This window comes from Benincasa hispida, unplaced genomic scaffold, assembly GCF_009727055.1.
Source record: "Benincasa hispida cultivar B227 unplaced genomic scaffold, ASM972705v1 Contig674, whole genome shotgun sequence".
NCBI classification, from domain to species: Eukaryota; Viridiplantae; Streptophyta; class Magnoliopsida; order Cucurbitales; family Cucurbitaceae; genus Benincasa; species Benincasa hispida.
Window position 1 is genome coordinate 118,999 of NW_024065018.1, and position 25,350 is coordinate 144,348.

Consider the following 25,350-nt stretch of genomic DNA (forward strand, 5'->3'; position numbering starts at 1 on the left):
GGAAACAAACACCCTGTTTTCGGACGGATCATAAAAGTAACGCCCTTGTGTACCTTTGGGGTAACCTACAAAGAGGCACAACCTCGACCGTGGTTCCAACTTCTTGGGATTTGCCTCAAGCATGTGTGCTAGGCAACCCCATATGCGGAAATGACGTAAACTAGCTATAATATGAATACTTTAACTTTATGTAGAGATGAATCAAGTTTTAGTACATAGCCAAAATGGTCTATTAGTATATGGATGAGATTGGGTATCTCATCTTGGAGACACTATTGGATGCGATCCACTTTGTATACTGATAGAGATGATGTGATCCCGAAGTCATTCACAAGGAGATATGTGAGTGGAGGCATCCTATGCAAAGGATGTTTGCATAATACCGAACCACGAAATAGTCACTTTTTTTTATAACGACCATTTACTTGGAATTAATTAATCTTATATCATTGGAGCTTATAATTTGTAAGTCCGTAAGGTCACTTGGTAGCTCACAACGAACCAATAAGGATAAAATATATTAAAAGAAAATTTGACATTTTCAAAATTGTTGAAGGAAAAATATATTTATTGTATCTGATATGTATTATGATACATTATTATAAAGTTAATTTTAGTGAGATTCAAATTTAAAACTTTATTACATGAGAAATTAGTATATTTGAATATGATTTAAATAATTAATTAAAACTATATAATATGAGAGAACTAAATTACTCGAATATGATTAAAATAATTAGATATTTTTATTTTACTATGAGATATTAAAATATTAATATAAATAATTAAGGTGCCCTATAGGTTTTATAAATAGGACCTTATAGAGAAAAACTGGTCAGTAGTTCATATATCTTCTCTAAATTTTTTTTCTTCTTCTCCCAATTCCTTCAATCTTTCATGAAGGCTTCCACAAGTCGGATCCTCGCTAGAGTCACAAAGAGGAAGACTTCGTGGAGGAGAATATCATTGAAGAAGATTTTTATTGCAACCATGCTTCTACAAAGGTATAATTCTTTAAGGCTTAAGCCACTTACAGTTGATTGACATAACCTTCTCACCTAGAGGTGGAAGGTTTGAATCCCCTAACTCCCAATTGCTATACTAAAAAAAAGACAGCATGCAATTCCATCGCTTTCGTTAGTGGGTCGAAATGTTCGATCTCTTCACTTTTTCTTTTTCTTTGCTAGAGGTTTATGCTTTTTCTTCAGGTGTGTTTGATAATTGCCCTTTGGCATTTGGTGTCGGGGTTAATTGCTTTGTTGTTCGCCCATTTTTTTCATTTCTTTAATTTCTGGGCTGAATCTACTGATTTCGTGGATATGGTCTAGAGTAGTTGGAGGAGATAGGATGGTTTCCCCTCCTTAGTGTGTTTACAAAAGGGTCTTGAAATCTTGAAGCCAGACTTGTGGGGGAAGTTTGGTCATTTGATCGATGTGATTGGTAAAAAGATGGTCGAGGCATGACAGAAAATGAATTGGTATATATTGGGTTAGTATAAAAACCCAATTTCATTGAGTTACAATACCGTGCTAGGGAGGAAACTTTGTTGTTTTGGGCTTGAACTCGTCTAGAGGAGGCTTCTCTTTATCAGAAAATCTCGTGTGCAATGGTTATCTTTAGAGGATAAAAACTCAACATTCTTTCATAGAGTTGTTCAAAATGGTATTTCCTCGTTGATTTCAGTATGGTCTAATGCTCTCCTCTAATACTAGCGTCTCCTCCACAGTTGTTCATTATTTTGAAAATTTGTTAGGCTCTCAGCCAACTCCGAATTGAATTCTTACTAGAGAGATATCAGATAATGTGAACTTCACTTAGCTTGAGTGGTGTAAAGAGGCATTGTATCACTTGTTCTAAAGGTTTTGCCCAATATCTAGGGTAAAAAAAAAAAATAGAGTTTTATTTCTAGACTCTTTTTCTAAATCATTTTACGAAAACCAAAATCTTCCTAACCCTTTTAGTATCAGATTCAATTTTACTATACTAATCTAGGTGATCAATCTAGACTTCAATAAAATGAACTAAGCTATGAATTGTGCCAAGTCATTTTATTTCATATATTAGGTCTTTGCTACTTTCTTTAGGACATTTACATATTTGAATCCCAAAGAAAAGTTTAACTCATTATGGAAGAAATGAAGAACAAAAATTGAGATGAACAGGAGTTCATCGTAGACTAAATAAAATAGAGTTTATTCAAGTAGTTTTCACATCCCTTCCAAAATATAAATTTTGATTATTGTGGTTTGATGAGTTTTCAAATATTTTTGAAAATATGTTTGTTACCGTTTGATTGTTTGGAATTATTGCATGCTCTAAATGATTTTCTTTTGGAAAGCATGTTACATGTGTTTTGAGGATCAACTCAAAGTATTTTCTATATTTTTAGATGATTTTGGTTAAAAAAAGGTATTACTTTTTAGAAAAATGGTTACTGTTTTGATTTTGGATATTTCTAAATTTTTTTGAATGTCTAAGTTTAAGATATGTTTGAAACTTTAAAAATTTTGGTTATTTTTTGATTTCTGCTTAAAAGTTTAAAGATTTTTCTGAAACTAGAGTATACTTGAGTCAAGGACATTTAGCCAAAATAAAAAAGGAGGTCAATTGTATAATTTTGTTTTGTTTGTTTGTTTCCTTTATTTTTGTGGGGTGATTTAACCTCAGCCATTCGGAGAGTCCACTGTCGCCCGCCAAATAGCCACCAGTCCTCATTTTGGGCGATGAGAAGTATTTGAAAAGGCTTCTCTTCCGACGTCCCTCGCCAAATTCCTCACCATCAATTCACCAATCGACTTTGCTTTTCCACTTGATTGAGAGTCGAAAGAGACTATTGAATGTCAAGAAGAGGAGCCGATTAGTGGAGGAGTGCACTTGATGGAGGTTTTCCGACAATGTAGCCAGATTCATAAATGTAATCACTGTGTTCGAAATTCCCAGAGTTAAAATCCATCGAAAATCACCAAAAACGCGTTCTCAAAAGAAGACAGAGTATTAGTGTTCGTGTTTCGAAAATTGTTTCCGATTTCAGGCCCACAAAACGATTAGGAAGTTCGTCGGAGAAGTGCATGTACTCGGGATGTTACCTGCTCTTTTGTTATCTTAATGATCGTTGGAACTACGGCGAGGAATTTTAGTTCTTCGTTTGAGGTAATTGGATTTTTTCTACTTGTTTTCGTGTTTGAAGAAATGAATTTTAGTTCTTCGTTTAAGGTGAGTGGACTTTTTTCATTTTCATCTCATGCGGGACTTCCAGCATGTTTCAGCATGTCTGTGTTCAAAATAAGAAATATGCTTTTAAGCATTCAAAATTAATTTGGATGGTATGAAAAAATTGATTTTGAATAATCAAAGGGATGTTTCAGAATGTTCATGCTGATTGAGTAACTCATGCTTAGGTTCGCCCTGGTTGAAGCTGACTACGCAGCAAGAAAGTAAAAAGTAGAGCAAGAATGACGTTTGAGCCGTTTGTTTGGTATTGTCGTCCAGTTGCTGGTGGTGTATGGACGAACGCAGTGGCGAATGCTTTTGGCGCTTACACACCATGTGCCATTGACTCTTTCGTGATTGTTATTTCTCACCTGGTTGTTCTGGGTTTGTGCATCTACAGAATATGGTTGATCAAGAAGGATTTTAAAGTACAGAGGTTCTGTTTGAAGTCAGGGATATACAATTACGTGTTGTGTTTATTGGCTGCTTACTGTGCATTTGAGCCTTTACTCAAATTGATCATGGGAATTTCAGTATTGAATTTAGATGCGCAGACTGCACTTGCTCCATTCGAGGTATAATTTCCTTAGAATACTTAGAATTATTGTTGATCTTTTATTTCTTTGCTGCAATTATTCACACATACTGCAAGCGTAACAAAAGGAATGTTTTGACCTTGTACTTCCCAATTTAGTTAAATGAAAATTTTTAAGTCTTTTTGTAGGTTGTTTCTGACTTTCTAATATTACTTAACTTTGTACCAAATTTTTCTTTCAAATAGTTGACCTTATGTTTCTTAACTGAGTTCGTTAATATTAAGTCTTATGTCCTTTTGTTTTAGGTGGTTGCCCTGATAGTTCAGACTTTTGCTTGGTGCTCAATGCTTGTAATGCTTGTTGTTGAAACCAAAGTTTATGTTTATGAGTTTCGATGGATCGTCAGGTTTGGAGTTGTTTATATATTAGTAGCAGATATTGTAATGCTCAACCTAATTCTATCGGTGAAGGATTTCTACAAGAGGTATTTCTAAATGTTTTCTCAACGTATATGTTTAATTTAATTCTTAAAATCATTTATGAAACATGGACGACATTTTACCATTTTGTTCCTGCTCATTTTACCATTTTGTTCCTGCTGTTCTTCCTATTTATTAGAAAATTTCATGTAAAAAATCCATGATGTCTTTTGCAAATGTGGAAGGAACTAAGATTTGCGGATGTTAATATCTATTTATTAATATTGAGATATTAATTGGAAATTCAACTGAATGTATATCTTAGGCATCTGTGAAATATCATGGAAAAATCTCAAGTTCTCTGATGTTAAAAAGGAAAAAAAAATTGGATGGTTTCTTGAGCATACATTTAGTTGTAACATAAATTCACCGTTTAACTTTTGTCATTTCAGATATGTCCTATATTTGTACATCAGTGAAGTCTTCTTCCAGGTTGGTTTGTTTTCTGTATCTTATGTGTTATGCAATTTTGCATTATTTTGTACTCTATAGGTGTTACTGAATGAGTTTGATAATTATGCATGGGCAACTAGTACATTGAGATTTTTTTTGTTTTCCCTATATTCTTTCATTTTTCTCTTTAGTTATTAAAAAAAAAAAGAACTAGTGCTTGAGAATTTTAAATTATTTTATTTGGTTAGCCACAGAACAAATATTGAGAAATGAAATATTTATATTTGTTTCATAGGATACATACATAGAAATATGTTTTTTTCTTTTTGTTTTTTGTTCTTTTTTTTCGCTTATTTTGTTTGTTGTTTTTTTTGAAACAATTGGTGGTTATTCTAGTAGCTTGTTGGATTAAATTTTCTTTATTCTATTGGCTTCTTCTGCCTTGTTCTTTTTCAAGAAAATTTCGTTGAAATAATGAAAAAAGACTAATGGTAAAAATACAAAAGCTACATTGAGGATATTACAATTCAAATAAAGATAACACCTCCTCGAGAAAAACTAAAAATAATAATGCAAACAAAACACCAAAAAAAAGGAGAAAACCCAACACCATGTGCTCTGAGCAAAAGAGACCGAAGGAAGCAGGACCCTAGAGAAACTAAAGATTAAAGGACTTGGAAGTCAAAAAATGTCCAACGATCAACTTCAAACTATCAAAATAAAAGGGCCACAGGCTTCCAGAAAAGGCATCAACCAACGGGAAAATAACATCCTCCAAAGTCTCTGTGATACCAAGAAGCATTGCACATAGCGGAGCCGTGAATCACAATCAGATCATAATTTGTAGTGATTAGGGCATGATTTCGTTCATGATTTCATATGCAGTCTACAAATCTCAATTAAGGAATGAAATTTGGGACGAAGTGACTGTTACTTAAAACTAATACTGTGATTGCAAAACTTTGACTAAATTCCTTCTATCCTCAATTGAAGAAAGACTTTTGAATTCTTCTGCAAAAGAGTCTTTGGTAGGAGATTATCGATCTCTATATCAACTAAATGTGCTTCAACTCCCTCACTACTCATACTTCTCTTATTTGCAGTATTTATGTCTCTTTTTGTATCCTTAGCATTAGCCTCTTTTCATTTACTATCCTTTTAAAAAAACTTAAAAAAACATCAAGAGAGTTTTTTGACATGTTTGCAAAAAAGCAAAACCCAGAGACACATGCCCGATTTTCATTTTTTTTAAAAAATTAAAGTTGCAATTGCCCCAAACATTAAATGCTTCATTAAGAGTCAATATCACGAACAATTGGAGAGGAGAAAGGATCCTTAGAAGAGCTCAAAAAACATTTGGTTAAAGTAACATTTGATCTCACATGAGTGCTCACTGAATGAGTGGACGAGATGAAAGGTTGTGAAAGAGACTAGTGCTACATTGGTGAGGAAGTGATGAGCTGAACACAAGCCTTTTCTTGAAATATCTAAATTAAAAGTAATTGGCATGACCTTCCTCCCAGAGTTGGAGGTTCGATCCCCTACCCGTATAGTTGTGTTGTTCTAAAAAAATATCAATATTTTTTTTGGAAACCAGAATGGGCTTTCTTTCGAGTAAATGGAGAGGGTAAGCTTCAATAAATCTGTTTTCGCTTTAGAGGCGTGAAAGTTTCGGCTTGAAACCTAATAAGACGACTGAGAAGATTGTGTGAAGGTTATCTTGAGAAAAGAAACGTTGATTTTTGCAACTGATCATGCAAAGGAATAGAAATTAAAATCAACATCTTTGCCCTTAAATTTCTTTGATGGCAAAGAAAAACCTTCATCCATCATAACTTGATTTATTCTCGAAAGATCCGTTGATCTCAGCCAAATTAAAATGCCTTTGAAGGCAACCCAATAGTCAACTGGTCCCACTTCGATTGCTCCAAGTTACATCAACAACAACTCAGCGTCCCCTGCATCTTCAAATCCATTAGCCTCTCTCAATTGACGCTTCAGTTACCAGCAATAACTTCTGCAGATAGAGAAATAATGACTGCTCCTCTTCCCAAATGAATTCATCGACTTCTCCTGCTGTTGAAACTTCCAGTGTTGCAACGGCTAGATGCCCATCAAAAGTAAGAAAACTCCCATACCTTTTCAAGCCATTCCCAAGCACTTTGCAAGAACAAAGAGATCCAAGTCGACTTCTAGGAAAAGGTTAGCCAACAAGAAGAAAGTTATTGAGAGCAATCCTGGCTTGTTAGAAGTATGTTGTACTCAAGTTCAAGCCTTAATTCAATCTAGCAGGTTAGCTCCTCTAACCTCTCAATCTAAACAATTTAATCACTCTGTGTTCTCATTTCCTAATTCGAAGGTGCAATTTTTGAGAGGTACACCAAGTCCTTCTCCAGTGCCTTCATTAAAAAAGAAAAGCGAATTAGTAGCTGATTCTCCCTTCAGTGTGAGTAGTGAAGATGTTGAGCTGTATGAGAAAGAGGAAGGGCAAGCGGCTATAATGTAGAAGGAATTATCTGTGATAGACCTTAATGTTTAATTTCAGATTGAGGAAGAACCATTTGTTAATGAGAAGATTGCTGATAAACTTTCACCAACTCAGTCTACAGAAATTCCAACTCATTTGAACTCAATAGTAGCTAATTGTGGATTAGCTGAATCCCTTCCTCCAATCACGGTGGAAATTTTAAGTTCTGAAATGAAAATAGTTTCCTAGAATATGAGAGGTTTAAAGGATGTAAATAAGAGATTGGCCCTCAAAAGATTTTTGAAAAAGCACAATCGAGACATAGTTATAATACAGGAGTCAAATAAAGAAGAGTTTGATAATTGTTTCATCAAGTCCTTATGGAGTTCTAAAAACATTGGCTGGGAATTTGTGGAATCCTTTCGAAAATCAGGAAGCCTATTGACATTGTGGGAAAAGAGAAAGTTGTCGGTTGTTGAAACTCTTAAAGGGGGATATTTGCTTTCAGTTAAGTGTATTACATTGTGCAAGAAGACATGTTGGGTTACAAATCTGCATGGGCCGAATGACTACAAGGAGAGAAAATATGTATGGACTGAGCTGTCCAACGCGTGTCAACATTCTTTTGTGGATAGTGGTATTTGGTCCCATAAATTTTTCCTCGATGGTGCAACATAAGCGACCTGCTAGTTGTTTATTCCCCTCCATTTGCCATTTATGTAAACAACATGGAGAAGACCTACAACACACCTCTTCACTTGCCCTTACTCTGAAAACAGTTGGTGGAAATTGTTCACTCTATTCAATATTTCATGGGATTTTTGTAATGATTTTAGAGGAAACATTCAGCAGCTCTTAATTGGTACACATTTAAATAGAAATTTTGATGAGAGTGCTAAGGTGGTGTCAACCTAGTTAAGATGCTCAGGTGCACCTCCTGATCCATAGGTCTTATGCTTTAAGCTCTTTGTAAGCTCTTTGTATAACTCTCTTGTACTTTGAGCATTATTCTCATTCAATTGTATTAATGAAGAGGCTTGTTTCCTTTTCGATAGAAAAGAAAGATCCATTGAGTTTGTAAAATCAAAAATTGAAAAATTCTCATGATCAGTGCATGGAGGATCTAAAGGATATTCCCAAAAATGAAGAGAGAAATTGTCGTACTTCCAATATGTTATCTTATCAGTCGGGTCGAAATCGCAAATATTTTTCTCCACTTCAATTATAATAGTTGTTAGTTGTACAATCAATGAATTTATAAGGTTGTTTGGCCCCCAATTTGGAATGGGTTGAGTGGGTTATAATAGCTCATTCAACATTTGTGGCGTGTGTTAAGAAAATGAGGGATAATGGTTCTCCTGTTGTGCTATAGTAGCATTATTTACAACTCATTGATTGAAATAGCCAACTACAGAAACAACCTCCGTCGGCAACTATCACCACCTCACTCTAACGACATGCTCTAGTGACCAACTCCGACGACCACTTCTAAGGAAGACCATCTCTGTTAATCAATTACAATGGTCACCTCTGACGCACAACTCTAGTGGCTAGCTTTGATGACTACATTCGGCAGCCAACTTTGACGACCCCCTTTGGCGATCAATTCCGTTGATCATCTCCAACGACTAACTCTAATGATCAACTCGACCAATTTTTTTTTGAAAAGGAAACAGCCTTTATTAATCAATATAATTAGGACAAGAGATGAGTACTTTGATAATAAAGGCAAATACAAGGAAATCAATCAGGAAACCAAAGGATCAGTAGGTGCACCAGGGCATCTCAACTAGGTTGACACCCCATAACACCCTCATCATATCCAACAAATTGAGAATGCCAACAAAGGCTAAAATAAGAGTAGTCTAATGAAGCAATACAATCTGAATATTGCAACCAAACAAAATATAGAACTAGGCTATAGAAATCTAAATTACATCAAGAAGCTAAGACAAATAAGAGTACTAAAGAAAGCGAAGCTGCTGTCTCTACTTCTGATGCTTCGATTAATCTTCCAGTTGACAAAAAGATTGCCAATTTAAAATTATGTCTTGCAAGGAGTAGGCTTCAAAGCAATTAGAAATGGAGCACCAAAGCGAGGCATTGAGCTTTGCTGCCTCGAAGCGATTATACCAAGGAGTTTCAATGATCAACTTGACCAATTATCTACAAACAAAAACAAAAACACAAAAATTCAGTGTTCTAAATACAAATTTGAAATTATTAGTTCATAGCGTTTAATAGTCTTCTTTTATAGTAATCTAACATTAATAGAAATACTTTGAGTGTATTGAAAGCCAAACAATTTAAAATGTTACAAAACACATAGGTGTTTTTATTTTAAACAGTTTAAATGAAAACAACTTTTTGGAAAACAATTTTTTTCCTGGGCAATTCAAATATGCCTGAATTCATTTTTTTAATGTTAAAAGGAGATCAAATGACATGTCATATAAATCTTTTTACTTCTAATTGCAAAATATAATATGTAACATACCACGACTTCTTTATAATAATAAAAAAAAATACTTAAACCCATACTTCAGACCTCGTGTTAAACAAATCAAATCCCAAACACAAATTTTCTTGCTATGAAGTGCAAACATTGATACACGACACAGACACAACATGATGCTGACATGCCTTGTTCTTTTGTCCATCGAGGAAGATTGCACAATCCTTTGTTCTTTTGTTAGGTTCTATCTTTGGTTGTTTCTTCTTTTTTCTTTTCTCAAGTCTACGCCTTGTAGAATTGTTTGTTTTGCGTTACTTCTGTAGTTTCTCTATTACTGAAAATTATTTTCTCCTTTTCAAAAGAAAATAAAAAACTCGAGAGTGGTTCATTTTTATTAACAGTAGTATCCCCATCCAATAAAATCAACAAACTAAACAACCTATGAGTGTTTAGTTGGATTTCATCTTCTTCCATCTTGGTAACTTTATTCTGAGATTATATTCTTGCTGTAGGCTTTATTTGGTGTTCTCTTGCTCCCATATATGCCTAGCTTGGATCCTTATCCTGGTCATACTCCCCTACGTAGTGAATCTGATGATGTTCCTGAATACGAAAAACTTCCTGACGGAGAAGATATATGTCCTGAGCGGCATGTGAATTTATTTTCAAGTAAGTATTATTTTTATAAAATCCAGCATTATTACCTTTGTGTGGAGAAACGTGGAGGATATAGATTGCTATTTTATGAGGTAGTTTGCTAATATGTATTGCCTTTTTAATTGTGGTTACTTTTTACTAGAAATTACTTTTGCATGGATGGATCACATAATGAAGCTAGGATACGAAAGGCCACTTACAGAGAAGGATATATGGAAATTGGATATGTGGGATCAAACTGAAACATTATACGATAAGTCTGGTCATCTCACTCTCACTGCATCATTATCTGATTTTTTCACATTATTTTTGGATCTTATATACTGTTTTCTCTAGCTTCCAGAAAACTTGGGAGGAAGAATCTCATAAATCCAAACCATGGCTTCTTAGAGCACTAAACAGTAGCCTTGGAGGGAGGTGCCGTAAACTACCAATTTACCATATATATGATTGGAAACCTCATTTCGTTAGTTATTAATGTTACTATCTTATTCTGTTCTGATAAGGAGTTGCCTCATTATGAATCACATTTTTGCGTTCTTGGAGGCCTTTCTTCTATTTTATTTATTTATTTTTAAAAAAGAAATAGGACTTTTCACTGATAAATAAAAAGAGACTAATGCTAAAAAATACATGCTACCAAAAAAACAAAGGAGAATAACATTACGACGAACCTCTTCCTTGAAAACTTCAGAGAAAAATACATTGACAGGAGAGGGTTTTTATTGATGATTTTACCTATAACCTTGTTTTTCTTAAAACAAATACAAGACCTTTTATTTATGAAATGAAAAGAGACTAATGCTCGAATTATAATGAGATATAATAAGCACGGGAAACTCGAATATGAGGGATTGATAGGCGGGCCCAGATATATCAACTAGATTGACACACTTATAGCACCCTCATCATATCCCAATACAAGATACGACTATTGAAGTAAAATACAAGATGTCATAACGAAATGAAAGTATTCTGATTTAGACAAATATCTTGAATGGAATAGTCAACAAAAAAAAACTTGGACTTCCTTGGCAACAGTGCCAAAAAAAAAAAACACAAAACTTGGATTGGGAACACCAAGAAGAAGCTAGAAGACGAGCTGAGCCAAAATGATCAGACATAATAGATCTGTCATGGAAAACTCTCTGGCTATGCTGGAACAAAATTTCTGGAATCAAGGCTTTGGCTGCATTTGACCGTAGTAACTTGGCTTGAGATGATAATAATGGACCAACCAAGACTTGAGAGATATTTTCATGAAATGAGTGCCCAAAAACCCAACGTAGATTAAAGCAGGAGATTAGTTTCCACCAACATTTGCTTGAGAACGAGCAACCCAAGTGCTGTAAATCTTCACCATTTGCTAAACAGAGAGGGTGAATGGAGGGAGATAAATGGTGAGACTGAAGTTTATGTTACAAGGTATCCGAACCGTTAAGGGAGCCAAAAATTAATATCCAAATCAGAATTTGAATTTGTTTAGGGCTCTTAGATTTCCTTAGAGCTAACCTTGCAAACTCATTGAGACCGACAAGGAAATTGGTAAATACAATCGTCCTCCACAACTTCTTGGTTTGATCCTTAGTTGACTCATTCATATGTATCAAATACATGAATGCCATTCACGAGTAGGCATGATTGAACCAAAAAACACCATTGATCTCCAATTGAATGGCTGATGTACACCTGCGTCGATAGTCGGCAGAAAAATCGGTGGCGATGACATAAACGGCATTAGGGGCTAGGGTTAGGGTTAGGTTTAGGAGTATCCTAGGATTTTATTCAGTCCATCTGATTTTCAAGGTATAATTCAGAAAATAATTCTTTCTCGTTATACATAGTAACAGCGGTTGCTTTTATCTTTCCAGCTTAATCTGTTTTTTTTTTTTTTTTTTTAATTTGAGCATCAATCTCTTTTCATTTCCCCAATAAAAAGTTACGTTTCTTTTAAAGAGAGAAAAAAAAGAAAAAGAAAACCTAATAACATAAGGAAAAAGCTTTTACCCAATCACAATTTAAATACACTTAATAAATTATATACGGTAAATGTCTTAAAGAAATAAACCAACAGTAACTGTTGCAATATTTATTTGGTATATCATATAGTAGCAAAATCAAATTAACTGTCCCACGAATTCCCTTCTGGGAGGTTGGGATTTACATCACAGGCATCTTATAGAATTTGACTAAAAGTTGAAATATGGAAAGTACTGAACATGAATTGAATGTGTTTTACTTCAATTTAGTATATGAAGGAATATTGCTTGTTTTGTTGCGCAATCTTTTATTGTCTATAATTAATTTTCTTCTCTCGTCTTCATTTATAGGTTTTGGTTGGGTGGCCTCTGGAAGGTAATGTGATCTATCACTTGATATAACTAGCGCACATTTAGGGAAGTAGATTAGGAATGTATTTGATGTATTCATTAAAACCCCAATTTAGGAAAGTATCCTGTAAAGAGTAATTGGTTTTTTGTAGACTTCTCATCGATGAATGAAAAGGAACAAAATTGTTCAAAGATACAGGCCCCAGAGGGAGAAAGGAAAAACAAAGTAGGGCAAAAGAAAAGGGGAAAAGGAAAAACAAAGTAGGACAAAAGAAAAGGGGAAAACAAGAATCTATAGGGGCAATTGCATCCCAATTAAAATATGAATTATACACTTGAAAGAAAAGAGAAGGTTTAGATATATCCAACCTTTTTCAATGAGGGTTTCTTTCGTGGTCTTGATTTTTTTTTTATGCCTTTGTATTCTTTATTTATTTTTTTCTAATTGAAGTTATTGTCTTTATCACAAAAGAAAAAAGAAAAAAAAGAAAAAAGAAAAAAAAGGAAAAAAGAAAAAAAAAAGTTTATCCAACTTTGAAGCATTCCAATCCAAAATTTTTAAAGAAATAGAAGATCACCAAAGTTGATGATAGCCAATTATTTCTAGATAAAACACATAGAAACCATCGAGGCATGTTAAAATCACAAAGAAGGGAATGTTGATTATGAATGTTTATGGACTAAATGATTACTAGGGGAATGCGACATTTTAATCAGATTATTACGGAGCTGAGACTTGTGGAATTACCATTGTCTAAAGGCCAATTTTGTTGGTATAAACCCAATGATGACTCTTGTCAATCATTAATTGACAAATTTTTAGGTACATGGGAGTAGGTTGAGATGTTTGATAATTCTAGGGTATCTAAACAAGTCCCTGTGCCTTCTCTGACCATTTCTCTCTCCTCCTTGATCCCTCAATCAACTTTGTAAGAGTGTTATGCTTGGGACCATTTCTCAATTTTTACGTGGAAATTTCCAATTTTCCTACACTTGCGATCAAACTCCCAGAAAAATCAGCACTCAATTTCATCAAAGATGTACCATGGAAGGGTTAATAAAACACTTGGATTGAAGTGCCCTCCCTAGCCTCCCCTCCCTCTGATCGCCTCTTCCACCCCTCCCCTTCTGCCCTCCCTCCGACTCCTTCCCTTCCCCCCGACCTCCTTTCCTATCTTGTTTCAGCCTTGTTTTCCAACCTTGGATTTTAACTCTTGCCGCATCAAACCACGCCGATGATATTAGTTCAACTTTCAGCCCCAGACCCCATGGAGGTGAAGAGTTGCAAAATAGGTGTTCATTTCTTCTGTATGTGGAAAGTGTGCAATGAGTTTTTTATAGAAGACATGGAAAAAGGACAAAAAGTTCTTTTCTCTCCACTAATGGCACAGTTTTTTATAGAAGACATAGAATGTGCAGTCTGACCCTCAACGGGCGTAAGGAAAAACATTCACATCCCTTTTGGGGATAGCACCTCAGGCTGGCAAGAATTCAATGATATGGTCAGCGGCTGCCTCAAGAATTCCTCAATAAACTCGTGTTCTTCTGGGAATAAATCACCCCCCCCCAAATGTAGACAAGCCATCATTGAGTTCCCTTCTTCAGCCACAGACTTCCTCAAGGAACCCGAGTTCCCCTGTCTCCCTTGTTTCGTTGGTCAAAAAACAGAACAGGCAGCATCAATGGGTTATCAAGCAAACTGATGTGCTCCAACCTGACTTCTCTAACCTATGGATTGTCTCACGGCTATTTGAATTCGATAATTGGCCTCATATTTGTAAAGCACTCAAAGACCACTTTCAATCTAATGTTATTATCAATCCTCTATTTGCAGAAAATGCTCTCGTAACAATGGAACGAGACTCATTGGACGAACTGGTTAATTTTTCAGGCAAGTGGCAGAAATTCGGCTCCTTCCATCTGAAATTCGAAAGATGGAACAACTCCATCCATGGCAGACCAACTTATGTCAGGGGTTATGGGGGGTGGATCTTTATCAAGAACTTACCCATTGATTATTGGTGCAAGCAGACCTTCGAGGCCATTGGGAAATACTTTGGGGGATTAGAAAGCATAGCAATGGAAACACTTAATTTGATCAATGTCTCAGAGGCCAAAATTAAAGTAAAGGAGAATCTTTGTGGTTTTGTCCCAGCAACAATAGAAGTTTCAAATGAAAAAAGAGGCTCAATCTACTTGAATTTCGGTGATATCTCGACATCCAACCCTCCTAGCAAGGTCAAGGGTGATTTATTTGAATCTGACTTTACAAATCCCATTGATTTAATTCGGCTAAATGAAGTTAAATGTGATGAAGGCATTTATTGTGATCCATTAAATTCAAAATTCAACTTCCTCCTTCCCTTCAATCGCAACATTAAGTTCTCTAGAAGTCCAGGAGTCTTTGTGGATAATAAAGAAAGCAAGATGAGAGAGATTGAATCCAAGGCCAAGAAGTCAAGAGGTCGTTCATCCTCTGAGCTGCCCCCCCGTTCCTGCCTCATCCCTCAGCCTTTTGATCTTCCCGAGCAGCTATTTTCAGAGCTGTCTGCAGAGGATAATGATTTAATTAGTGGAAAAAAGACAGAGGGTTGTGACCTTTCAACTTCCCCTAAAAAAGTCGCCAAAAAATGACTTAATGATTGGAAAAAAGACAGAGGGCTGTGACCCTTCAACTTCTTCTCACAAAGGCGCCAAAATTGACTCGGGAAAAATCAGTAATACCGGTCCGATTCTTCCTCCTCAGAAAGTCGGTTCGTCTCCAACCAATTTTGAGAAGTCTGTTGCTCAAGATTCTATCACAGAGAAGCCGAAGGCCTCGGTCTCTATCCCTTTCTCCCACAGACAGCTCCAGAAGGTGAAAAGGAATAAGCCATTAAAGCCTTACACTTCTGCAAAAACGAAATCGTTTGGGCTGCGGCCTTTTCCCAGACATTTCATCAGAAAGTACACGTCCTTTCAAAACCCTGGTCAGCCATCTCCAACCCGGATATTCTTGAAGTAAGTTGTGCTAACCTCCAAGCTAATCCTCAAACTTTGGGCCCTGATAGGGAGAGTCCTATCCTTCCTTCTCTACACTGCACCCGAAGTGGCAAAACCTCTACAGATAGTCAAATTCCCAGCCGTAACAAGTTTATTTTCCCCTCTCCATTCTCCCAAGATTCAGATGATGACTTGTTGGCTAGTGTGAGCAGTGAGGAGCCTTATCCAAGAAACAAAAAAAGACAGAATTGAGGACTCCTTTATCAAAAGCCTTTGGAGCTCAAAAGAGGTAGGTTAGGACTTGGTGGAAGCTAAAGGAAAATCGGGAGGCATACTCACAATGTGGGATGAGAGCAAAATCCTAGTCTCCTGCAGTTCAAAAGATGAATTCTCTCTTTCAATCAAATGCCAAACATTAAACAAAAAGATTTGCTGGATTACAAATGTATATGGTCCTTGTGATTACCGAGAAAGGAGAAGATTGTGGGCAGAGTTATCCTCTCTGGCAGAGAAATTTGATGATCCGTGGTGTATTGGTGGAGATTTCAACAATATTCAAAGAAGGCATGAGAGATATCCAGTAGGTAGAGCAACAAAGGATATGAATAACTTCAATAAGTTCATCAGATTAAACAACCTGCTGGAAATTCCACTCTCAAATGGCCAATTCACTTGGTCTAGGGAAGGTAATGGTGCTTCCAAATCTCTCATAGACCGTTTTCTTGTATCAAGCACATGGGAAGAAGTTTTTGATAATTCAAGGGTTGTAAGACAAGCTAGAACCATGTCAGACCACTTTCCTCTTACCTTAGAAGCAGGAGCATTTGAATGGGGGCCCTCACCGTTTCGATTTTGTAACAACTGGTTGAGCAACAAGGACTGCTGTAAATTGATTGAAAAATCTCTGAAAAGGAAGGAAAATCATAAATGGGCAGGTTTTACTCTCTCCACAAACTTAAGAGAAACAAAATCAGTCCTTAAGAAATGGTTTCATGATCATGGAAAGAGAAGAAGATGAAAGAGGACAGCTTACTAATAGAAATTCAAAGAAAAGACTCTAACAGTGGAAGTATCTCCTCGGGTCAGTGATGAAGGAGTAGCCTACTCCTTGAAGGTAGACCTCCTAACCTTTTACCAACCAGAAGAAAGAAGCCTAATTAAAAAATGCAAGCTAAAATGGTTAAAAGAAGGGGACGAGAACACTTCTTTCTTTCACAAATTCCTATCTGCCAGAAAAAGAAAGAATTTGATTGCAGAATTGCTTAATGATCAAGATATTCCAACCAAATCCACCCGGGATATTGAAGATATCATTTTGGGCTTCTACTCATCATTATACTAAAAAAGTAATGATCCTCGAGCCATTCCCATCAACCTTGACTGGTCAAGAGTCTCAAGAAGTCAAAATGAGCAGTTGATAGTAAGTTTTTCTGCTCTAGAAATCAAGCTAGCAGTGAAAGGGTTAGGAAGAAACAAGGCACCAGGGCCGGATGGCTTCACACCAGAATTCTTAATCCATTTTGGCATCTTCTAAAAGACAACCTTATAAAAATGTTTGATGATTTCTACAACAATGGTAAGCTCAATTCATGTATTAAAGAGAACTTTATTTGCCTTATTCCAAAAAAGTCAGATGCAGTGAAAGTCAAAGACTTCAGACCAATCAATCTCACTACTCTTTTGTACAAGATAATAGTAAAAGTCCTAGTTGAGTAGCTAAAAAGAATCATGCCAAGCATAACAACCCCTACTTAAAGTGCCTTTATTGAGGGAAGACAGATCCTAGACCCCATCCTAATTGCAAATGAAGCAGTCGAGGACTATAGATCGAAAGGGAAGAAAGGATGGCTTCTAAAGCTTGATTTGGAGAAAGCATTTGATAGAGTGGACTGGTCATTCCTTGAAAAAGTCCTAATTAGGAAGAATTTCAGCTCAAAATGGATCTCTTGGATATTGGGGTGCATCACCAATCCAAAATTCTCCATCTTTATCAATGGAAGGCCTCGTGGAAGGATAGTTGCAACTAGAGGAATTAGGCAAGGAGATTCCCTTTCTCCTTTCCTCTTTATCCTTGTGGGAGAAGTCTTAAATGCCTTAATCAGCTGGTTACATGAGAAAGATCGTTTTGAAGGTTTTTTGGTTGGTAAGGATAAAGTCCACGTTTCAATTTTGCAATTTGCCGATGACACCCTTATCTTTTGCAAATATGATGATGATATGCTAGAGTCTCTTCGGGCCACTCTTGACCTTTTTGAATGGTGTTCTGGACAGAAAATTAATTGGGAGAAATCATCCCTTTGTGGTATAAACATAGGCCAAGACATGTTGAATAAGTGGGCAGAAAAGTTCAATTGCAAAGTAGAGCGACTGTCCCTTCTCTATTTAGGACTTCCATTGGGAGGCTACTAAAAAAAGATTGATTTCTGGCAGCCTGTTATTGATAAACTTCAAGGCACTCTTGATAAATGGAGAAAATACAACATTTCAAGAGGAGGAAGAGCAACCCTTTGTAAGTCAGTACACTCGGACCTCTCCACTTACTACATGTCTTCCTTCTTGATTCCTAATAAAGTGTTGCATATCTTAGAAAGAATATTGAGGAATTTCTTTTGGGAAGGCCACAAAGGGGGTAAACTAAATCATTTAGCCAAATGGGAACTTGTGATTAAATCTCATGAAGAAGGTGGCCTCGGTTTGGGAGGCTTAAAAGAGAAAAATCTAGCTCTCTTAGCAAAATGGGGCCGGAGATTCCAGCTTGAAAGCTCTTCCCTTTGGTGCAGAGTGGTCAAAAGTATACATGGTAGTCGGATTTTTGGGGGTCACACATCCGGTAAGGCAGTGGGCAGCCTTAGAAGCCCATGGACCAGCATTTCAAGGGTTTGGTTGAAGGTGGAAAATCTATTGGTGTTTGTTTTGGGTAATGGGCTTAATATTGCTTTTTGGTTAGATGCTTGGATTGGCAATCTTCCCCCTTCATCTAGATTTTCTAGATTATTTAGATTGGCCACCCATCCAAACGGTTCTATGAGGGAGCATTGGGATCACAGCACCAACTCTTGGAGCATCTCTTTTAGGCGGTACTTAAAAGATGAAGAGATTATTGAATTTCAAGATTTGTTAAGTCTCATTTCTAACCTAAAGGTGCAAGATCGTCCCGACTCAAAGGTTTGGTCTTTGGAACCCAATGGAGCTTTCTTGGTTAAATCCTTAACCAACTTTCTCCGCAAAGCCCCCCGAATTGATCCTCTACTTTATGAAGCTCTTTGGAAATCAAAAAGTCCAAGGAGAATAAACATAGTCCTTTGGATAATGGTTTTTGGATCCTTAAACTGCCTAAGTGTGCTGCAAAAGAAGCTTGCCTCCCGCTACCTCTCCCTCAATATGTGTGCTTTGTGTAAAAGGAATGGGGAAGACCTACAACACCTATTTTTTGACTGCCTTTATGCACAAAGCTGCTGGTTTTTGCTCTTCAATATCTTCAATTTGTGCTGGTCCTTTGGAGCAGATTTTAGCCTAAATGTACAGCAGTTGTTGATAGGGCTGGTTCTCAAGAAATCACACCAAATTCTGTGGGTCAGTGCTGTTAAGGCTGTGTTAGCTGAGTTATGGTTTGAATGGAACCAAAGAGTCTTCAAAGACAAGAAAACCCCGTGGTTCTCAAGATTTGAAGCTGCCAAGCTGAAAGCCTCTCTTTGGTGCTCCCTCTCAAGCTCCTTTGCAGCATACTCTAGTCAGGAAATCAGTCTAAATTGACATTCATTCCTTTCTTCAGCTTTCTGAAGTTCTCATTGCTTCGTTTTTAGTTGTCTTTTTGTTATGATTTTCCAGTTCTCTCTTTATCATTTCAAGTATTGTTTCCCTTTGTATCACTTAATTTAAAGGCTTTTCTAGAATTAGGATGTGATGAGAGGTGCTAAGGGGGTGTCAACCTAGTTGAGATGCCCGGGTGCACCTGCTGATCCTTATGAATTCCTTGTAAATTGAGCATTAGTCTCACTTCATTTTCTTAATGAATAAAGAGACTCGTTTCCTTTTCTCTTATACACATCTAGATGTGTATAAGAGACAGGTGTCAACCTAGTGAGATGCCCGGGTGCACCTGCTGATCCTTATGAATTCCTTGTAAATTGAGCATTAGTCTCACTTCATTTTCTTAATGAATAAAGAGACTCGTTTCCTTTTAAAAAAAAAACACTTGGATTGAAATTCCAGAGTATCATGAATGTCTTTCCAAGAGTCGTGAACTAGTAGTCTAGAAATCACCAAGATAGAATTGAAGTTCATTTCCACTAATTTTTCTTTCTTTTCCTTTTCCTTTTTTCTTTTTTGAAAAGGATACCTAACTTTTCATTAAGAGAATGAAAAGTGACTAATGCTCCAAGATATAAAAGAAACTGAGGCTCCACTGTTTTTTCTTTCCTCACCCAAGAAGTATAAGCATTTCATCTGTTCTTTTGTACCAATTCTGCATAGTTTTTGTGAAGTTTATCATCTTTGACAAGCTCCGATTGGTATATGTCTCCTTTCAACTTGATTGGGAAAAATGAAAGCTGAGTGCTGATTTCTCTCAACATTTAAAAGAAAATGTTGTATCATGTCCCAAGAAATAAACCAACCTTTTCAACACTAACGGATACATGTAGTATCTTTCTACTTTCATTTGGTGGCCAAATAAAGCAATCAAGTTTCCAGGCTTGGGGAGATCTAAACTTGACCAAACGGATAGTCCCAAAATCATCCCTGATTTGCTTATGAAAAAATGTGTGCACTGGTTTTTGTTTAATATTCAACAATTAACAATGAATATCCCAAGAAATTGTTCAAAAAAATTTGTTTAAATTAACAGCAAATGTTCTTTCTAATTATAGAGGCTATTTCATTTGGAATTGCAACTGGTTCATGTTTATTTATTTATTTTTTTTGTTTTTGTCCCCACTATTTGACTAACACGTTACAGGACTTGCAGATTGGCAATGATATGTCTCAATTTGTGGGACCTGTCATCTTGAATAAACTTCTCGAGGTTGGTGGGCCATTCCTTCTTTACTTTTGTTCTTCTTTTCCCTTCTTCTTGGTGTTTCATCACTATAATGAAGGTTGAACATTGGTGACACAGTTACAACGACAAAATGAAACGAAGAAAATCAAATAATCGGAAAATAAGGAAATGGACGAAGACAAAAACTGTGCAATAATGACGATATTATAATATTATATTTAATTCAAATGTAAAGTAGCCATAACGATGAGCTAAATTTTCCAATTTTGAAGCATGTTGACAAGGTAAAAACTACGCAATAATGGTAACTATCATATATAATTCAAATCTTATCAATGACCGTGGAAATGTACTGGTCATTTATCCAAGAACTTTAGTATGAATTGTCTAGTTTTAGTTTATTTTGGTCTCCCTTCTCAAGCGTAATTTTACGATTAACCACTTTTCATTATATCAATGAAATGCTTTGTTTTCCTCCTAGAAAAAAAGAAAAAAAAAAAAGAAAAACAGCCCCATAATGATGCACAAAATTTCCAATACTGGAACTTGTTGACAAAGTAATTTTTTTTCTTGAAATGGAAACAAACCAGGTTTTGATGCCAACTAAAGATTGTCTGAAATGCTCTCCCCTCTCTCCTCTCCTTCCCTAGCCTCCTCCCTCACCGATCCTAACCCCCTCACCCACCTCCTCCCTCATTGATGCTAAACATCTCCGATCAGTCACATTGCTTCTTTTCTCCCTTACTCTACCTATTCTCCGGTACCTTCCCAACTGATACTTACCTCAGACTCAGATCTCATGGAAGCGAAAAGCTGCAACATAGGAGAACACTTCTTCTGTATGTGGAAAGTGTTCAATGGAATATACATATAAGAAATGGAAAAAAGACAAAAGGTTCTTTTCTCTTCTCCAATGATACAATGGCTAGATGAAAGTCTAAAACAGCTATTGAATGGACCAACGTTTGAATTCTTCCTTCTAAAGGAAAGAGTCGACTAAAATGTCATCCGTCTCTCCAAATTTCGTGACAACAGAGGATGGTTCGTGGAATGCGGGGTCTGGCCGTGGATGGGAGGAAGAAAAAACATTCATATCCCTTATGGTGATGGAACATCCGGATGGCAAGACTTCAGTACAATGGTAAGTGACTTCATAAAAGACTCCCTCTTCCCCTTGCCCTCATTAGAACCTTCCCAGACTACATCCCCTGTTTCAGAAGACAGAAAACAGAGCCTTCAACATAGTTGGGATAAAAGAAGCTCCCCGAAAAAAGGAAATAATTATAGAAGAACAAGATTCGCAGATGTAGTGAAAAAAAGTGATTATATCTCACAACCTACCTCAGATTCCTTGATGATATGCCACAAGCAAGCCTTTTGGGTTTAGAAAAGCCAAGAGGTATTCAAAGAAGATTTTAATCAGTTATGGACCATTTCCAAGCTCTTCGCATTTAATGAGTGGAAGGAGATAGAAAAAACTCTGATTCAAGCTTTTCATACACCTGCTATCATCAATCCCCTGTTTGAAGACAAAGCTTTAGTCAAATTAAACCAAGGGAATTTGGAAGATCTGATAGAAGCCCCTGGAAAATGGCAATCAATAGGGTCTTATCATCTTTTATTTGAAAGATGGAACAAAGAAAAGCACGGCAGACCTTCAGTTGTGAAAGGATTTGGGGGTTGGATCTCAATAAACAACCTACCTTTGGACTATTGGTGTAGAGCCACTTTTGAAGCAATTGGAGCATACTTCAGAGGTCTTGAAAGCATAGCAGGTGACGTTCCTAACCTCATCAATTGTGCGGAAGCAAGAATAAAAGTAAGAAGAAACATTTGTGGGTTTATGCCAGCAACCATAGAAATTAAAGATGAAAAGCGTGGAAATATCTTTTCGAATTTTGGTGATATAAAGTGTGTTGAATCCTTCAAAATTCTCAAGGGTGATCTTCTTCTTAACCAATTCTCCAATCCAATTGAAATATGTCGAATCCATCAAGCCATGAAAGATGAAGGGGCAGTAATTGAAGAGCTTGGATCAGATTGGTCTTTTCTTCTTTCCTCAGATTCCAAGCTGAGGTATGCAAGAGATCCGTATGCAACCTTAATGAGATATCCCGATCACAATCAAAAGAGTTTGAAGCACCATCCTCATTCAGCCTGCAAGAAATTACCAGAAGAATATGAAGAGTCGCGCCAAGATTCTCAGACCATTTTGTTTAACTCAGAAATCCGTGAAGAAGAATGCCAAGAGTCACCTCTGCAAAAGAAAAAGAATATGAACCATCTCCCATCACAGAAGAACACGAATGTGTCAGCGGTAGTCGAAGAGTCTTCCCTTTTTTTACAGCAAAAGAAACCTATAAATCAGCCGGTTGGTGAGCATTTAATCGAAGAATTTGAACGGCCACAATTATTGAGGAAAGAGAAAGAACCAGTGGATTTAATGCTCAATGTTTCCCCCCCTCTTACAATGGAAAATTTTAAAAAAGCCGACTCTTCCTCAGTCATTATGAGCAGACACACTCTCTCTCTTCCAAATGAAAAGTCGGGCTCCATCATTTCAGTTTCAGCAGGGGAAAAACCATTAAAGTTTATTCCTTCTACAGCCAGCCCTTCTCAACTCACTCCCCTTCAGCAACCGAGAGAATTTAATGATTTTGAGACTACTTCGATCAATGAAAAATGCTCACACCTCTTCAAACCTTTCCCCAATCATTTTGAAGGAAGACATAAGTCACATATTAAATCGTGGTCCTCCATCTCAAATTCTGATTTAATTGAGGATTACTGCATAAGACTTCAACTCTCAGAAACAAACTCAAAAAGGTCAGTCTTTCCCCTTAATCATCCATCTTTCAAGGATTCAGATCCAAATATCTCTCTTTTGCAAGGATCTCCACTTCATGGAATCTCCCATGACTTCAAAGATGTATCAATAGCAAGTGTAAGCAGTGAAGAACTTGAAAAAGACTTCCAGGAAATTGACTAAACTTCAGCATAAGACTTAATTGACAGTGGGGATGTTTTAAAAACTCTCTTCCAAACAGAGGAAGAACAGGGAGTTGAAAGGAAGAGATCCCTGTTTTCATCACCATTTATCAAAACTTGCATACCTCAGGAGTTCAATTCATTGATCGAAGAGTGTGAACTTACTCCAGGTTAACCAATTGTCCATAATTCACAGACCTTAGAAGCAATAATGAAGATTATTTTATGGAACATCAGAGGGCTTGGTGATAGAAATAAAAGGTTGGCAATCAAAAGACTCTTGAAAAAAATAAACCCAGACATAGTACTTCTCCCAGAAACAAAAGAGACAACTTCGATCTACCTTTTATAAATAATTTATGGAGCTCCAAAGAAATTGGCTGGGCTTTTGTGGAAGCTTCGGGTAGGGCAGGAGGTATTTTATCAATGTGGGATGAAGGAAAAATTTCAGTTTTAGAGATTTTCAAAGCATCATACTCTTTGACCTTAAAATGTCAAACAATTTGTAGAAAAAGCTGCTGGATAACAAACGTATACGGATTGATTGCTATAGAGAAAGGGACAGCCTATGGTCTGAATTATCTTCCATATCAGATTCTTGTGATGTCCCATGGTGCCTTGGAGGAGACTTTAATTGCATCCGAAGAAGACAAGAAATATTCCCAATAGGAAGATCATCAAGAGAAATAAGAAACTTCAATAATTTCATTAGAGAGTCAAATCTACTTGAAATTCGTATGTCCAATGAAAAATTCACTTGGTCAAGAGAAGGAGTAGTGATATCAAGATCCCTCGTTGACAGATTCTTTGTTTCTCATAATTGGGATGAATTCTTTGAAGACTCAAGAGTATCAAGACAAGCTTGTACTATATGAGATCACTTCCCTCTTCTTTTTGAAGCTGGTGCTTTTGAGTGGGGTCCCTCCCCTTTTAGATTCTGTAACAGTTGGTTAAAAAATAAGGAATGCTGTCGGATAATTGAAAACTTTTTGTCGATAAAAGGACAGCAAGATTGGGCTGGTTTTGCCTTATATTCCAGATTAAGAAGGGTAAAACAGAGTGTTAAAAGGTGGCTGGCAGAGCACGAAAAAGACCAGAAAATTAGAGAAGAATCTCTACTGAAAGAAATCAAGGAGAAAGACCTCCAAGCCGACAGCCTTGATAACTTTTCAGCAGAAGAAAATGTGAGAGTATCTTTAAAGGCTGACCTATTATCTCTTTATCAAGTAGAGGAAAGAGACCTAATTCAAAAAAGTAAGCTGAATTGGCTACTATTGGGGGATGAGAATACTTCCTTCTTTCATCGTTTCCTTGCAGCTAAAAGAAGGAAAAATCTTATTGCTGAATTATTCAACGAACAAGGATTGCCAACCAAATCTTTCAAAGAAATAGAAACAGTCATATTGGATTTCTTTTCCAATTTATACACAAAATGCACGGTTACTCATTCAATTCCTTTGAATATGGCTTGGTCAAGAGTTTTAGCTAAAGGTAATTCTCGTTTGATTGCAAAATTCAGCACAACAGAGATTAAAACTACTATTCAAGCCTTGGGAAAAAATAAGGCTCCAGGACCAGATGGTTTCACAGTGGAATTTATTCTTCATTTCTGGAACTTGTTGAAGGATGGATTTAAAGATGTCTTCGAGGAATTCTATCACAACGGTAAGCTCAACTCATGTATTAAGGAGAATTTTATTTGCTTAATTCAAAAGAAGGAGGAAGCAGTCTTGATTAAAGATTTTCGACCTATAAGCCTATCTACCATTGTTTATAAAATAATGGCTAAGGTGCTTGCGGAAAGGCTCAAAGTGATAATGCCTCGCCTAATAAATTCAACACAAAGCGCCTTCA

The 25,350-nt window shown here is 36.5% G+C and overlaps 1 protein-coding gene across 1 annotated transcript in view; it reads left to right on the forward strand.

Moving 5' to 3' along the window:
- The first annotated feature begins 2,656 nt into the window (after positions 1-2,656).
- LOC120069912 (ABC transporter C family member 2-like) overlaps positions 2,657-25,350 on the forward strand; it is a 67,154-nt gene continuing 44,460 nt past the window's right edge. Inside the window, exons 1-9 of the mRNA XM_039021752.1 lie at positions 2,657-3,150; positions 3,399-3,785; positions 4,052-4,230; positions 4,618-4,657; positions 10,053-10,209; positions 10,340-10,454; positions 10,534-10,614; positions 12,528-12,552; positions 20,476-20,532. Of these exons, the coding sequence (XP_038877680.1) occupies positions 3,453-3,785; positions 4,052-4,230; positions 4,618-4,657; positions 10,053-10,209; positions 10,340-10,454; positions 10,534-10,614; positions 12,528-12,552; positions 20,476-20,532 (987 nt within the window). The 5' untranslated portion in view covers positions 2,657-3,150; positions 3,399-3,452. The remainder of the gene's footprint in view (positions 3,151-3,398; positions 3,786-4,051; positions 4,231-4,617; positions 4,658-10,052; positions 10,210-10,339; positions 10,455-10,533; positions 10,615-12,527; positions 12,553-20,475; positions 20,533-25,350) is intronic.